At 37.5% G+C, this 17,897-nt stretch overlaps 1 protein-coding gene across 1 annotated transcript in view; it reads left to right on the forward strand.

The window, feature by feature from the left end:
* NSF (N-ethylmaleimide sensitive factor, vesicle fusing ATPase) overlaps nt 1–17,897 on the forward strand; it is a 149,381-nt gene that overhangs the window by 94,182 nt on the left and 37,302 nt on the right. The window contains exons 13-15 of the mRNA XM_047081689.1: nt 4,710–4,805; nt 6,942–7,098; nt 10,399–10,532. Coding sequence (XP_046937645.1) covers nt 4,710–4,805; nt 6,942–7,098; nt 10,399–10,532 — 387 coding nt within the window. The remainder of the gene's footprint in view (nt 1–4,709; nt 4,806–6,941; nt 7,099–10,398; nt 10,533–17,897) is intronic.

A 17,897-nucleotide genomic window follows, 5' to 3' on the forward strand; every position in this document is an offset into this window, starting at 1 on the left:
GATCACAGCTTTTGTAGTCAGTAGGTGTGGCTCTGCATTATAATTCTTATACTTTATTTCTGTCAAGGGGAAATAACTACTTACCTCATCAGGTTTTTGTGAAAATGAAATCAGATACTGTATATGGAAATGCCTTACAGACTAGATAAATGTTAATTATTTCCAATTTCGTTATTATTGGCTGGTTTGAGAGCATACCATAAATATCCTTTCCAGTGTCTGAGTTTCTGAGTTTGTTGACTGTTTGCAGTTACAGTTTTTTTCACTGTAAGTGTTAGTTACCACTGTACAGAGTATGTTATCCTTCAGATTTGCAAGTAAGAAGTATTGCAAATAGTTGATTTTCTTTCCTTCACGTTTCCCATGTTTTTACTTTCAGACTTAAGGTAATGCATATTGACTTGTGATCAGTATCTTTTGTATCAAACAGCTTTTAATTTTTTACAGTGTTTATGAAATAGTTAATACATGGGACTTCAGGGAAGAGACTTATAGGCCACTAACCCTTAGTCCCCAGAAAGAAATAACGTGAACATCTATTATTGCCTTTTCTGCATTTAAAAAAATCTGTCATCAAAACACTGTTTTCACAACAAGACTCCTCAGCTGAACAAAAGGCGTCCAGTTGTAGTATTTCCATTGCTGTAGATGTTTATAGCTTTGCTAGTAATGATTGATGAATAAGTGTTTAATTTGAAGCTTTTGATCTAAAGTTGAGACAGGACTTTAAAACATCCATAGCATTCAACTGTTTGTTCTAATGTCCTGTTTCTGCATTATAAAAAGCCAGTATTGGTTTTATTTTGTTTCCTTTTCAAAAGATTTAGGCTTAAATAAACTCAGGTGGACTCAACTAAATGAGTCTTCCCTGTTAGACTGTTTTCTTCAAGTTTTCTGAATCAAGTGGAAAATCCAGTCATAAACACCTGATGTGCATGTCACTTGTACTTGAACCCATGTTTGTGGTCAACTGAAATTCATATGACATTTGGTTGTTTTTCTCTTGAAAGGAATTTCTGCTTCAGGTAGAAAAGACTCATAACCCAAATTTCTTCTGCTCTAATCGGTTGTAAGGAAGTAAATTGAGGACATGCACGCACACAAAACACACAGACACTTTCCACTTGAATCAAAGCTCTGATTTATGCTTACACAATTTCAATAGCACTATTTCTTATTTTCTGTAGAATTTTGATTGATTAAGGTCATTCTGCCCTTAATTTGAGAGGAATGATAAGAACTTTGAAAGGTCAGATTTAAAAGGTTATGAAATTTAAGGGTGACCACTTGATAATTTGCTTGTGTTGAAATACAAGCTTATTAGTTTCTGCAGGTATAAGTTGAAAGATGTTGCCTCTTCTATATTGATTAGCTGTTATAAATAAAATGTAGGAAAAAAATCACAGTAATTCAGACAAATGAGAAAAGGTTTTCTGAATGAGTAAACATTCAGAATTGTAGAATATTTTACTTTATTTTATTTTATTTTTTTAATTTACATCCAAGTTAGTTAGCTTATAGTGCACCAATGATTTCAGGAGTAGATTCCTTAATGCCCCTTAACCCATTGAGCCCATCCCCCCTCCCACAACCCCCTCCAGTAACCCTCAGTTTGTTCTCCATATTTAAGAGTCTCTTATGTTTTGTCCCCCTCCCTGGTTTTATATTATTTTTGCTTCCCTTCCCTTATGTTCATCTCAGAATTGTAGAATATTTTAAAATTAGATTTTACCAATTTTGACAAAATAGTAAAAGTTAGCTAAGAGAAGTCCTTAGAAAACTTATTTTAATGAAGAGGTAGGAAAAATTTAGAATATTGATTGTTTACAATTAGGTAACTTCTAAAATTCCTGTAGTGCCTAACAAAAATTTGTTCTAAAATAACTCCCCTAGCCATCTAATTTACTTTTAATTCATTGAGTGAGCCCTTTCTTAATGGCAAAAAGACAAGTTTCACACAGTTTCAGTCCTGAAATCTGTCATACTTTTTTGGCAAATGTGGAAAGGTAAGATTTTCCCTTCATATTGTTTTATGTTTCTATCATTTGAATTTAGTTTCACTAGCAGAGGAAATCAGCACATAAAACATCATAATAAAAGTTCAGGGCTATATAGAGCGGGGACATTTGGAACGAGGCTGGTGGCTTCACTGGGGTTTTAATGTGATTATGTCAGAGCTCCTTCACTTCCACCTGAGAGTTTACACCTTGTCAAATCCTTTAAGATGTGTCAAAAAGTTTTAATCAGAGTTTAAGACCTTTATGTAAGATTACCTGGGAAGGAAACCTTATATCCCTTAAATTATCCTACCCTTAATGTAAGAAAACGTACGGGCTTGTGTAGGATAAAATGAGATAATGGGTATGATGAAATGAGAAAATATATGCAAACATACTTTATAACCTATAAAGCACTATAGAGATGTCTATATTGTGAACTGAGCATTATAATTTTTTTCATAGAGGTGCTGTTTCCTGTAACACCATTTCCTTTCTTTAACTTAGAAATGTGAAGTAACTTAGAAATGGCGCCTGGGTGGCTCAGTTGATTAAGCATCTTACTTCAGCTCAGGCCATGATCTCACGGTTCATAGGTTCAAGCCCTGCATCAAGCTCCTTGCTGACAGTGTGGAGCCTGCTTGGGATTCTCTCTCTCTCCCTGTCTCTACCCCTCCCCTACTCATGCTTTCTTTCTCTCTCCCTCTCTCTACCCCTCCCCTATTCATGCTTTCTCTCTCTCTCTCTCAAAATACATACATACATACATACATACATACATACATACATACATACATAAATGTATGAATAAATTTTTTTGTAGGAGATTCTAGATGCCAGATTATATAGGGAAAAGTGAGAAAGGCTGTCTCCAATACCCCTTGTCTTTCCCTCTCCAGAGGTAGCCAACATTTGGGATGTATCTTTATAATCTTTTCTCTACATTTACAGTCATACAGATGTGTGCTTTTTAGAAAAGATTTTAATGGAATTATTCTGCAGTTTATATTTTTCACTTGGCAATATATATTGGGTAACTTTCCATCAGTATGCACAAGTCTTCATTATTTTGGACAAATGCACAGTATTCTAGAATATTACAACAATCTAAAATGTAAGATCCATGAGGGCAGGAACCCTGTTTTGAATTGCTATGTCTCTAGTGTCCAGAACAGTGCATAATAACTATTGTGAAAATGCTTGTCTATGCCTCCCTAAGTATATGTGAGAATCATTCTTTAGGGGAGACAGCTGGATATGTGTTCTCTTCTTGTTTCTAGTGTTGCTAGTGAGAGATATGCCAGTTTTACTCTGGTTTCTTTGCAGGTAACCTGTTTTTGTCACCAAAAAGTTGTCTAGGACTTCTCTTCACCTTTGGTGTTCTGATAGTTTATAGCAGTGTGTCTAGACAGATGTGGGGTTTTTTGATTTATCTAATGAGCACTCATTGAATCTTTTAAACTGCAAAGACACTCCTTTGGGTGCGGAGAACATTTTTTCTTCTGTCTCTTATTGTTCGTTTCTCTATCATCCTTTCTCTTCTCTCCTTCTGAGACTCCTCTCTGTGAAATTTTTGGATATGTCTTCTATGCTTTTTAACCTTTCTCTTTCACTTTCTGTCATTTCATGGGATTTGGGGCAGGAAGGGAGATAAATAAATGTATTCTGTTTTGCTGTCTTGATCCGGTTTCTGACATAGTTCCCTTTATCCCGTAAGTCTGACTTTTTACAAAATGTTTGTCATTTCATTTGTCTCAGCAATCTGTTCCTAAAGGAACATGGCTGGTGTTTTATAATAATCAATGGAAGGTTAATATTGCTTAATTTACTTTTGTTTCATAGTCAGATGTTTTTGAAGATACCTTTTTTAAAAAACACAGTGCCATTTACAAATTAGACTCACTTGCCTTGTGCTATTGGGAGTGAGCCCAGTCGCGTTAAAAAATGTGCTAGTGTCTCAATCACTCATCAGGTCCAGGCAGCTCCAAGTGCTGATAAAGGCCTTGATGCTTCTCCAGATGTCTGTTCTAAGTGCTAGCTCCAGGTGCAGTAAGCAGAATATTTGGAGCTGGCACAAAGTATCAGCACAAATCAAAATTGTAGGACCTTGGTCTTCTAGAATAATGGTTCACAAACCTAGCTGAGCATTAGAATCACCCGTGGCACTTTTTAAAACTATAAATGCATGGACCCTCTGTTGAACCTGTCAGATCAAAATCCTGAAGGGAGTGGGGCTGGGCTTCTGTGTATCTTTAAAGGCTCTAGAGGTTATTCCGTATGTAGCCAAGGATGAGAACCACTGTTCTTAGAGATCCTTTGTATGTATTTTCTCCTCCTTGTGCCTTATTTTGAAGGGAAAAACAAAACAAAACAAAACTCTCCAGTGTTCTTTGGTCCAAATGTGTCCTAATGTACGTAACTGGTACCCTCTGGTAGACACTTAATTTGCTTCTAATCTTCTGCTATTACAAATTACTCTAACAGATATCCTGATACATGTAACTTTGCATACATTTGTGGATATACTCCTGGGATAAATCCCTAGAAGGGGAATTGTTCGGGCAAAAGTTATGTATGTTTGTGAATTTGAGAGAGATGTCTTTTGTCTGTGAAAATATGCTTTTTAAAAAAGTCCCCAGGTATTACATTCTTAGACTGAAAATCGTCTTAAATCTTGGAAGGCCTTACATTTTTGTTTTCATTCCTGATTAGGCCAGCACTAAAGTAGAGGTGGACATGGAGAAAGCAGAGAGCCTGCAGGTGACGAGAGGAGACTTTCTTGCTTCTTTGGAGAATGATATCAAACCAGTGAGTATGGATATTGAGTGATGGCTAAACTAAAAAAAAAAACAAACCCACAATCGCCATTTTACCCAGTATTCTGTAAGGTTATATGGTATGTACTTTTAAAAATCAGGAAATCTCAGGATTGGAAATGTCCAGTAGGAGAAATATTTGCACATTAATGCTGATGGCTGAGTAATTAGTACTTAAATTGAAATTATTCCTCATGATAGGGAGATCACCATCTCATAACACTTGGTACTCTCGGACTTCATTTTTGCCATTCAGTCGAATGTAAAATGAGCTCTCATTTTGGCCTTGATTTGCAGTTCACTGATCACCTATGAATTTAAGTATCTCTGCGTATGTTTATTGGCTATATGAGTGTCTTCTGTGAAATGCTATTCATGTCTTTTGCCTGTTTTTCTGTTGTATTATTTATTCTTTATTTGGTCTGTTCAAGTTCTTTATATATTCTTAATAATTATGTGTTGCAAGTATCTCCTTTAAAGACTAAAATCAATTTGTTTTAGCCCTGTCTACTTTTTTATGACTGGTGTGACTTTTAAATATAAAATAATTACTTTAACTTACTGAGCATTGGAAATGATTTCATCTTTTGCTGTTATCATTTGTAATAGTTACCAAAAATATTAGAGCCCAGCCTAACTGATCTATTCCAAGATTTTTTTAATGACAAATAATTTGGCTACTAGGAAGGAGAAGCTGAGATAACTTGCTTAGTTAAGTAATTAATAACTTCCTTTTATTTGTTCCAAGGGTCCAGGGGATAAAACAGAAAATATAATGACAGAATGAGTAAGGAAGACTCATATATATGGTTAGCCTGGAGGGTCACTGTTTCCAGGTTCAGGTATCTTAAAGCTGCTGCTATGAAGCTTACAGCATATACTTGGAATAATTAAAGACAAAAAGCCAGCCAATCTGTATATTTCCTTCAATAGCCATTCAACAAGTGCTTACTAGACTCCTCCTTTATAACTTTTTACAGGGCCATCGAGTTTCTCATATCCAAAACAGGGAATGATAACTTTCTTCTGTGTACAGGAATCAAAGGACTAGTGCATTCAAGGACAAAAGCGTGGTCTGCAAAATGATTTGGTGGCAAAGTAACAGAGTAATGAGACCACCGTATGTTGTTGAGACAGTATTACAGAGGATGACTTTCTGTGAGGTGCAAGTTCTAAAGAGCTGTTAAAATCATTCCATATGTTGGATAATGAAAAATTGACTTTTTGAGGGATGTGGTAAATTTTTAAAATTTGAAGTTCTCAAGATATGGGACCTTTAGATTACGTTGAGTTATGTTTTCCTACTCATTTCTTCACTTGTTAACCTTTTAAAAACACAATTCCATTAAGTCGCTAAGTACTAAAGTTACTGATTACCCTTGGCAGCTGGTTTGGTGGGAGTTACAATTTAAAACTAGAAGTTGAAAATGAAGAGGGATGTGATTTAAGCTCTAATATGTAGCGAGCACACATAAAATTATTATATATAGTGATTGCTTTTATTTCCTTTTTCTGATACTTTAGTCTTTCATTATAGTTGCTCATTGCTACCTCATTCTAAATCTTATATTTACACACATAAACTTACCTTGGTGCCATTTAACTTATGTCCCCCACCACCAAGCTGATGTGGACAAGATCTCCTCAATGCCATTTCATTTCCCATTTTAATCCATGACACCGACAGTCAATGTCAGGATAGTATCTTTGTCTGCTGAGCCAACTGTTTCTAAGTTGTAAGTCCATAATCTCTTTCTCCCTTTGTTCTTAACAGAAGGACACAACCAGTGTACTCCTTATAGAAACAAGCACATTGGAACCTGCCCTTTCTCAGGGGTTACAAGGGCTTGGGCTCTTGTAGAATCTGACCCTAGAATCTTTGTTTTATTTTGTTAAGTCACCCAAAACAGCTTCCTCCCCACCACTGTTGGGTAAAAGTTTAAATGAGAAATTATAAGATAATGGTTTTTTGTTTGTTTTTATTTGCTTTTCAGGCTTTTTACGTTAATGTGGGATATTGCTCAATACTTTTAATATGTAGGAATTATTACTCATCTTATATATTTTTGGGAATTTTAGTTTTTATACTGACACACAAAATGCTTTAAATTATAATTTTCCTCCATAGGCATTTGGCACAAACCAAGAGGATTATGCAAGTTACATTATGAATGGTATTATCAAATGGGGCGATCCAGTTACTCGAGTTCTAGAAGATGGGGAGCTGCTGGTTCAGCAGACTAAAAATAGTGATCGTACACCCCTGGTTAGCGTCCTTTTGGAAGGTGAGAAAGAATGAAGAGATGGCATTAAAAGTTAAAAAAAAAAAAAAAGCACTTTTACAAAGTTATTTATTTAGCACATTCCAGAAAAATGAATTATTTTCAGTTTAAAACCTATTCATGATCTAAAAATAGCAATCCAGTTTATGTACCAATATTGTATACAAATTAAAGTTGGGGGGGGGGCATGTTACTGATGAATGATAGTAACTAGTTTTCTTGTAGAATTGCATTGAAACTTCTGTTACTTAATAGACTGTGTGATACCACATAGTAATCAACTTGATTAAATAAATGTTCACTAAATATTATGTAGTAGACTGTATGATACCACATAATACTTAATTCAATTAAATAAGTATTCATTGAGCAAAATGTTTTAGGTATTGAACCAGTTGCTGGGGATATAAAGACATTCACAGAGTTCAGTTTGGTCATTAAAAAAAACATGTAAACAAATTCTTTTTTTTTTTTAATTTTTTTTCTTTTAATGTTTGTTTATTTTTGAGATGAGAGGGGGACAGAGCACAAGCCAGGGAAGGGCAGAGAGAGAAGGAGACACAGAATCTGAAGCAGACTCCAGGCTCTGAGCTGTCAGCACAGAGCCCCATGTGGGGCTCGAACTCATGAACTGTGAGATCATGACCTGAGCCAAAGTCAGACCCTTAACCCACGAAGCCACCCAGGCGCCCCCACGTAAACAAATTCTTAACTACAGTGTATATGTGAAGGTGTGTGTGAATGCAAGTCATTTTGCGCAGGATGATCAAAGAAAGCTAAAGGTGGTATTTAATTTAGACTTGGAAGGATTAGTTAGGAGTTTGCCAAGTAGACAAAAAGGTAAGGACATTCTGTTCACCAGTTAACTTGTTTACAGTTATGATTAGTACAACAACAGAAAAGTTTGGTGAGTCCACATGACAGAGGAATCTAACTCCTTTCAAAGGTCTGGGAGTGAAAGCTCCCTGAAACACATTAAGCCAAGACCGGAAGGATGAGAAACTGGCTGAGCAAAGTAATTGGGGAAGATGTTCTAGGTGGAGGGACCAGCATGTGAAAAAGCCCTGGATGGGAAGCAGATGGAAACAGAAAAGGAAGGGCTCCTGGGTGGCTCAGTTGGTTGGGCGTCCACCTTCGGCTCAGGTCATGATTTCGTGGTTTGTGGGTTCGAGCTCCATGTCAGGCTCTGTGCTCCCTCTGTGCAGTTTCTGTGTCTCCCTGTCTCTCTGCCCCTCCCCCACTCATACTCTGTCTTTCTGTCTTTCAAAAATAGATATAAAAAAAAAAAAGGAAGGAAGGAAGAAAGAAAAAAAGAGAGAGAGAAAAGGAGAGTGGCTAGGCATGAAACCAAAGAAGTAGACAGGAGCCAGTTCATGCACAGCCTTGTGGGCCATATTAAAGATTTAGTCTCTGTCTGAGGGGCAGTTTGTAGGGTTTTCAGCAGTAAAGTGACATGATAAGGTTTGTATTTTCAAAATGTCATGACCGCTTTGTGACAGAGAATGGATTGGAGAGTCAAAAAAGATACAGGGGAAACCAATGGTTAGAAGCAGTCGCATTAATGCACCTTGATGAAAGTTGATTGTGGTTTGAAGTAACATCCTGGTAGTGGAGATGGAGATAAGCAGACCATTTTGAGAAATATTTAGGAGGTAGAAGGAAAGAGGATTTATAATAATCATTGTTATTACTTATAATTAAGCTAACATTCTTTGAATTGTTATTATTGGTTAGTCACTCTGCTAGCACTTTGCATACACTATCTTATTTAAACCCCACTTCAATCCTATGAAGGCAGATGCTTCTGTTATCCCTATCTTGTAGATGGGGAAGCTGAAGCTTAGAAATATTAAATAACTAGATTGAATATGGGGAGAGGTATCAAACATGATCACCAGGTTTCTAGTACACACAACCTGGTAAATGGTGCTGTGTACTAAGATTGGGAACACTAGTGGAGAAGCAGATTTTAAGAAGAAAGGTTTTGAGTTCAGTTTTGGACATGTTGAGATTGAGGTTCCTATAGAATAATTGAATTGGAAATGTTGAGCAGCCCATTGGATATGTGGGCTCAGACGAGAGGTCTGGCTGACAATAACATTTATGAGTTGTCTGTGTATAGACTGTTGTTGAATCCATGGTGGTTGGGTGAGGTTACTTACAGAAAGGGTGTAGGTTGAGAAGAAAAGGGGGCTTGGAACTGATCTCTGAGGTTTGTCAACATTTAAGAAGCAAGTAAAGCAGGAAGAGTTGACAAAGACTGAGCAAGAGTAACCAGGGAGGTAAGAGGGGGAGAAGAGAAGGTGCTGTTACAGAAGCCAAGAAAAGTATTTGTAAAAAGAGAAGAGTTCTCCCATTGGATCAAATATTCCTAAGAGGCCAACAGATGAAGTGTCTGTTGGATTTGGTGACATAGAGGTCATTGATGACCCAGATGGGAGCCTGTTCCATGTAATGGGAATGGAAACCATAGCATTTGTTTGAGAATGGAGGGAAAATGAAAAGTGGCAGCCAGTGTAGATAATTGTTTAGAGAAGTTTCATTTTGAAGGGAGAAGCAAGACTAGTGTTGAGGGGTGTGAAGTCCAGAAAGTTTTTTTGCTTTGTGCTCAAATGTGCTTAAATGCTATTGGAAAGACCAGGGAAGACGAAGAGATGGAACATATGGGGAAGAGGATACAGTCAGTAATGTCAGGTTCTTGAGAAGATGGGAAGGAAGAATCGGTTGGTTTATGGGTGGAAAAGGGACACATCTTCCATTTCACAGAAGGGAAGGAGGAGAAGATGTCTAAATACAGTTAAGCTTATAGATTTGGCTGCCTTTATGAGAAGGCCTAAATCTTTAAAATTTTAGCTTTTAAAGTCGTATTTGCTTCTAATAAGGCAGTTTTCCCCTGCCCACAATATTATCTCCTAAGAAGGTCGTATTTGTTTATTAGACAAGTGATTTGGTAGAACTAATAACATAGGACAGATAATGTGTTTGAAGGTATTCTTCTTCTTTTTTTTTTTTAAGAAACAAAACCCTTGCATATTATATATTTAGCCAGAAGTTTGAAAGATTAAGACTATGAGAAAGAAAGAAGGAATGTATTTCATCATACCTTTGAGAAATGCTAATCAGTTCATTAAGTTTAGTTGCTAATAAATAAGAGAAAACATGTCTGCTGTGAAATTGTGTCAGGAAATGTTAATGAGCAACTAGTTGAGACCTCAGTACATTGTGGATAAAAGTTTAAACTTGTTTTATTCCCCTTTGCTTGGTTTGGCTTTTTTCCCCTGACTTGCTCATATCTTTATGCAGGCCCTCCTCATAGTGGGAAGACGGCTTTAGCTGCAAAGATTGCAGAGGAATCCAACTTCCCCTTCATCAAGATCTGCTCTCCTGATAAGATGATTGGCTTTTCTGAGACAGCCAAGTGTCAGGCCATGAAGAAGGTATCAAGATTTTTGCTTTCATTTGAATCTCCTATCTCTTAGATACATGTGTGTACACATGTACATATCTGTCTATCTTTGTACCTGTATATATGTAAAAGCCATAGCAGCTATGTTCTTCTCAAGTGGAACTAAATTATCAGCAGAATTTGGGGGGAAACGGGACTGTTTAGATAGATTTAACTTTGTAATGCATTTTTATTAGCATTCCTTTATCTTCTAAGTTATGTTTTGTTTAATACGTATTACTATTAATTTTCATCTCTTAAGTTTGTACCGACTTGATTGAAAGAAAGATCAGGTTAAAAGTATTTGAGTAGAGTGGAGCAAATTCATTTAGGATTTTTTTTTTTTTTTAATTTTTTTTTTCCAACTTTTTTTATTTTATTTTTGGGACAGAGAGAGACAGAGCATGAACGAGGGAGGGGCAGAGAGAGAGGGAGACACAGAATCGGAAACAGGCTCCAGGCTCTGAGCCATCAGCCCAGAGCCCGACGCGGGGCTCGAACTCACGGACCGCGAGATCGTGACCTGGCTGAAGTCGGACGCTTAACCGACTGCGCCACCCAGGCGCCCCAGGATTTTTTTTTTTTAAATCAATGTACAAAATCAAACTTTTGGAGATCAGTTAGGTTGTGTGGTTTGGGAAAGAACAGAGGTAGATCATTGGAAAGCTATTCTCAAGTCCCCTACAAAAGGATGGTGATATAGTAGGTAATGATCACAATCTGCTTGGCGACTCGATGCGGTCCTCATCTTTCTTTTTCTTTCCAAGTGCCACTTGTCGCCTTCTTAATATGACTACTTTGAACCTTCAGTGAAAGGAAGAGCAACATAGAACAGAGTCCCAGAGCTGAAAGGACTCTAAGACCATCTCTTACATTTGAGCAAGTGCCGTGTCAGGCCTCTGGGATAGCAAGTGGCTGCTCTTTAAAAACACAAAAATCACTGATAAGACTTAATGGCTGTCACTTGGGAGCCAGTGTTCCCGTCGATATTCTGATTTGGTGTACTCCCCGACAGTGAAGAAGTTATTTTTTATATCTAGTCGAAGTATTTCTCCTACTTAAATCCTATTTTTCATGCTTGAACTTTTATAGATATGAACTGACTCTAAGTTAATGAAATGTGGGAAAATCAGAATCCGAGAAAAGAGCCTTGAGAATTGGAGTGCAGCCTGGTAAAGATAGCTCAGGAGTTCTTTTACCTTGTTCCTAGGCTCCCACTTTATAAAGATATAGGATACGACTTTAGGGGTTTCTTAAAGGAAGAGACAGAAGAGGAAAATATATTTTAAAATATATATAAATTGAGAAGTCAGCTTCTCGTTTGTGCAGGTGGCAGAAGATTGTTGGTATAAGGTGCTTGAAATGGGTGGAGGGGGCAGAGCTTGAACCAGGATTCTTCTCCTACACACTGTAACATCAAGATAAATATTCTAGGTTTTTTTTTTAATTTATTTTTTTTTATGAATTTATTTTCAAGTTAGTTCATACAGAGTAGTCTTGGCTTCAGGAGTAGAACCCGGTGATTCATCTCTTACATAGAACACCTAGTGCTCATCCTGAAAAGTGCCCTCCTTAATGCCCGTCACCCATTTAATCCACCCCAGATCAACATTCTTTATAAAGGTCTTTGAAATTGGGTGCGAAAGAGAACCCAAAAAGACACAAAAAGAACCTAAGTGTCATAGTTTTTTCTGTGTCTGAGGTGACACCGGTAGTACCTGTCCTTCTGGGGAAAATCTAGACGGAATCACTAGAACCAGTAACTTCCCTAATGTAGGTGGGGGTTGCTTTTCTTTGTTTTTTTGTTTTTTCCTTCTCAGGGGAACCCTTAAACAACTTCCTCTGGTGAAACTTTAAATAATAGCCCTTGGACCCTGTGACCATTGAACGTACCACTTAATTGAGCGGCTAATTCTGTTTGTATTTCCCTAAGTCCTCTAATTCCTTATACTTGTTCAAAAATAGTAGTCTTCTGTACAGATGGTAAATGACTCCATTGCTTTTCACCAGCTGCCAGCTTCTACCTCAGATGTACTCTGAAATGTGGGTGGATGGTCCTAGTTTTTCTATAAAGTTTTAAAAAAGCACTTTAGGCTCCTACAGATCAAAGCTGCTTTGTAAGTGTGAGATATTATCATTTTTATTATTTTAATCTCTTGCAAATTGACTTGAGGGGGGAAGGTAATAGATGCTGGGCTTAGAGGCTTAAATGGTTAAATTAATGACTTAATAACTTATGATTTAATCTTTAAATTGTTAAAGCCTTTCAAGGTAGAGTTTTAGATGAGCAGAAGGCTAAGGAATATAAAAATAAGTGTCTATACAAGCTTATTCAAAATTGTTTCGATTCATGATTCACTGTCTGGATCATCCATGCACCCTTAAAGTTACAAAAATTATTTCCATGTCATCAGTATTATAAATTCCTATTAGACTTTTCGGTTTTTCTTGACAGAAAAAAAAAAAGAAAAAGAAAAAAAGTCATTCCCTGTAACTAAAGTACAGAACAAAGAATGAAGCCTAGGAGTCTTAGAAATATATCAGAAATATTGCAAAATCCTACCCTGCAAATAGTTTTCACATTGTTGCCTAATGATAGGTTGACAAACGCCTGAGGGCTCAAACCAGTCTAAAGGTGCTAAGTCTTCCAGGCTGCTTTTGAAAATGAAATATAAATGCCATTCCTTAGTGCTTCTGGTCTACCTCCCACTGCTGTAATCTTTCCTCCATTTTTAGTGTAAGGATGGGAAGAAGATGTTTTCTTTCTTCATTTTTTTTTTTCCCCAGAACACAAATAATCTATAATTTTGTATTGATTGTGGAGAGGACATTTCTTTCTTTTTGAGTTCTACCCCCCTCCCCAAAGATGTAGCTTTTCCTGATCACAAAAATAATTTTAAAAATACAGAAAAGAACAGAATAAAAGAAAAAAGAAGCCATGTTTATCTTTCAACTTTCTTGTATGCTTCGACACACATACACATGCATTGTGTATGGGGGATCACATTGGACATACTGGGTTTTGGGGTTGTTTTTTTTTTTAAGTTTATTTTATTATTTGAGAGAAAGAGAGCACAAGCAGGGGAGGGGCAGAGAGAGAATCTCAAGCAGGCTCCATGCCAATAGCACGGAGCCCAGGGTGGAGCTCAGTCCCATGAACCCTGAAGTCATGACCTGAGATGAAATCAAGAGTCAGACACTCAACTGACTGAGCCACCAGGTGCCCCGGACATACTGTTTGAAACCTGCTTTTTTCATTTAATCTATTACGAGCCTTTTTCCATGTCATTAAAATGTATGTCAGTATTATGTCAATAACTGTATAACGTTCATTTATTTATTTTTAATGTTTTTGTTCATTTTTGAGAGAGTATGAGCAGGGAAGGGACAGAGAGGGAGACAGGGGATCTGAAGCAGGCTCTGTGCTGACAACAGCGAGCCCAATGCAGGTCTCGAACTCAGGAACCACAGGATCATGACCTGAGCTGAAGTTGGACGTTCAAGCGACTGTCACCCAGACGCCCCTGTATGATATTCATTGAAATATTCGCCTTTTGCTGGACATTTAGTTTGTTTCCAGGCTTTTTCACAATTAAAAATAATATTCTTTAGAACTATCAAACTAGAGAAATCACCGTCCCCATTTTCTTACTAGATTTTTCTTAGAGTAGCATCATATTCTATTGGCTGGGAACTTGGGCTTAGGTTTCAAATAGATCTACCTTAGAATCACAGCTCCACCACACTTACCAGGTCTTACAGTCACTTAACTTATAAGCCTCTGTTTTCTCGTCTATGAAATGAAGATAATATTCAGAATTAAGTGAGATGGTAATCTATGTAAAGTATGTGCAGTGCTTTGGGATAGAATATGTGCTCAGTAAAGTGTAGTGGTTATTTTTACTTATCATTATTGCTGTATATACATTTCTGGTTACTTCCTTGAATTCTCCGAATTGGGATGCTGAGGTAAAAACATTGATATTTTGAAGATTTCTGATGAATATTGGTATCAAAACTCTTATGTAAAAATACTGCTGATTTATAAACTGTACTTCTTCAAAAAGTTGTACCAGTTTACATTCGCAGCCCCGTCATGTGAATGTCAGTTTCCTTGGACTCTCACCTACACTTGATATTATTAAAATATTTTTCCTGGGGTGCCTGCCTAGCTCAGTTGGTGGAGCATGCAACTCTGGATCTTGGAGTTGTGAGTTCAAGCCCCATGTTGGATGTAGAGATTATTTAAAAATTAAATCTTTAAAAAAAAAAAATAGGGCGCCTGGGTGGCGCAGTCGGTTAAGCGTCCGACTTCAGCCAGGTCACGATCTCGCGGTCCGTGAGTTCGAGCCCCGCGTCGGGCTCTGGGCTGATGGCTCAGAGCCTGGAGCCTGTTTCCGATTCTGTGTCTCCCTCTCTCTCTGCCCCTCCCCCGTTCATGCTCTGTCTCTCTCTGTCCCAAAAATAAATAAACGTTGAAAAAAAAAAAAATTAAAAAAAAAAAAAATAAATAAAACTTTTTTTTTTTTTTTTTTTTTTTTTGCCAATTTGTGAGGTAAAAGATTGGTATTTAAAATTATTTCTTCAGGGGCACTTGGGTGGCTCAGTCGGTTAAGCATCCAACTCTTGATTTCAGCTCAGGTCATGGTCTCAGTTCCTGAACTTGAGCCCCCACATCAGGCTCTGCCCTGACAACCTGGAGCCTCCTTGGGATTCTTTCTCTCCCTGTCTCTAAGCCCTTCCCCCACCCATGCGTGCGCATGTGTATGTGCACGGGCATGCGCACACTCTCCTTCTCTCAAAAATAAACATTTAAAAACTTTCTTCAGCTACATTTTAATGAGTAAGTACTCAAGTTGAAAGATTTTTTAAAATGTTTTGTAACAGTAATAGTTGAAATTAAAAACTATAATTTCATATAATTTAACATATTTTTGCTTAAGAAAGACGATCTGACTAGCTAATTCATAGAATATCGTTATGTACCATTTTATTGCTTAAACCAAGAGGTAAGAGTTTTTGTTAGTAGGGAGGCCATTTGGCCTGTTTTAATGAGTATCTTAGAGATTTAATTGTAATTAAGCTATTGCTTCTTGTTCACATATGGAGGGTGCTAAAATACATGATAGTTTATTCTCAGTTCATTAAAAATTTACCTTGTACTTCTCTTAATTTGCTTAATAAATCCTTTCTCTGTGGAGAGAAATCCTTTCTCAACACTGCCATTATCCCCACATTCAGGGGTGGGGTGGGCGGGGATACCACGTGTTCCATTAAGATATTTGAAGGATTTACAGACCTTCTTCTCCCTAGTTTATGTTTGCGTCCCAACTCCATTCTGTTTTTAAATTTCTGTTCCTTTATCCATTTTGCATCTATATTTTTTAAAAAATCTATTTTACTATTTCTATTAGTGCCATTAAATGAACAAAAGAACAAAACAGTAGGGTTTGATTTTAACTAATTACCTAATCTTGATGCTTTCCGAGTACACGATCAGTACAGAGATGAAATGGAACAATCCAGTGTGACTAAATTGTTTGAACAAAATTAAGTAGGAATATCAGTGATTTATAAAACTATACCCACTAATAACATAATATGGTCTTGTTTTTAAAGGACTGAAAATTAATGGGAGAAATTTTCCTTTCCACTAGCTTTGCAAGAAGGAAATAATCTTCTCTGAATATCCTCCTGTAAATCCCACTGCAAATTGTAGTCTGTACAGAACAGAATCATGGTGCCTAATCCTCCTCTTTTCATGGTTTAGTCCATACAAAGAGCAGAGCTGGAAATTGGATCTTTTGACAGCAGTTACTAAGCAACAGAATTTGGATGTTTTTGGTTAACATCCTAATATATCAGGTAGCTGATTTGCCGAAGTTTGTGCACGTATTAAATGAGAGAAGTGGACACTCCGGAAGTGACTGCTGGTCCCTGTATGGCTGGGGGGCGGGCGCATGTCGTTGTTTTGTTTAATACACTCTGTCTTTGGGCGTTCGTATCTCTGGCACACAAAGGAGAATAGTGCAGATCTTTAGTGGAACTTTCAGACCTTGTGACTTTTCATATTATTAAGAATACCCCACTCTGTGGTTTGTGTTATGTAAAAAATGTAAGAATTTTTCCTGAAAAGCAGGGAGAACAAATGAGGGATTTTAAGGTCATTCCAGGAAGCTTTAGTGCTTTGCCAAAAGTTTAGGTCCACTTCCTGAGGCAGTTTCATTAGAAGACAGCTAATGTTTGCTTGGTCTACTCCCAGGTTATTTTTAGAAACTAGAGATTATTACTGATAGCACCGATTTGAATTTGCTCATTTACGTTTTTATATGCTACCAAATATGATTAGGGTATGCTTTCAACTAATTGCTGACAGATTTACTACATTAAGGATTTTCTAAGTCATCAGATTCCTACTGTCATCAGATTCCTGCTAACTAGGTGCTTCACGCCAACCACTTCAGAATTGAGATGAACTCTTTCAGCCCCAGAAGAACCAGAGAATTTGGCTTCACTTGCCTCAGAGCACTAATGAGGTTATAGAAAATGGAGGATAGAATCCACTTAGAACACGCTTTGCTGTGGTTTGTGATTCTGAAAGGCTGGGATTAACGTGGAGCTCATGCTGGCGTGTTCCCATGTGTATTCATGTAGACTCCAGAAGCTGCAGCTGCTGCCCCTCCCCTACACACAGGTGGCTCCCAGCTTGTCTGTAGATTCCAGGAGTGGGCTCTGTGCCTGGGGAACTTGCAGTGTCCTTGAGGACCATAATCAGACCTGCCCCAAGCCCTTTGTGGCAGGAGCCCCACGCCTCTTTTCCTCCGTGCTTGCATAGTGCTTCCAGCATGTTCTTGCCTTCAGCCCAGGCTCCTCGTACTTTAGTTTGTCTCTTATGACCCGCTACCTACCTGGCATACAAGAGATGTGGTACTCAAGAGTAGAAATAGACTGTGGGATTCTCTGTTTTCTAGAGAAACTGTCCATCTTCTAGAACAGACCTGTCATTATGTCTGTGTTGACCAATGCTACTCTTTATGCACTTTTTCTTCAGTCCTTCCAATTCTTTTTCTTTAGCCTTCTCTTCCAGGCTTCTTATCAGACTCTAACGCTATATATACTGATAATTTTACCTGCTGATATTTACTGATATTATATGCTGATAATTTTATACTGAGAAGTTTCCTGTAGGAAACTTCCTGATAAAACTAGGATGACCAGACATTCCAATTTGCTTTGAGCAATCCTGGTTTTTACCTGTTCTTCCAACATGATTATTAACAGCTCCCTACTTTCAGGTGTCCTGGTTTGCATGATAACTATTTATCTGATCCCCAACTGAGAACCTCTCCACTAAGAT

The sequence above is a fragment of the Lynx rufus genome, unplaced genomic scaffold, assembly GCF_022079265.1.
Source record: "Lynx rufus isolate CCGP_SWC_20201006 ecotype Redwood Valley unplaced genomic scaffold, mLynRuf1.p SCAF_18, whole genome shotgun sequence".
Lineage (NCBI taxonomy): Eukaryota > Metazoa > Chordata > Mammalia > Carnivora > Felidae > Lynx > Lynx rufus.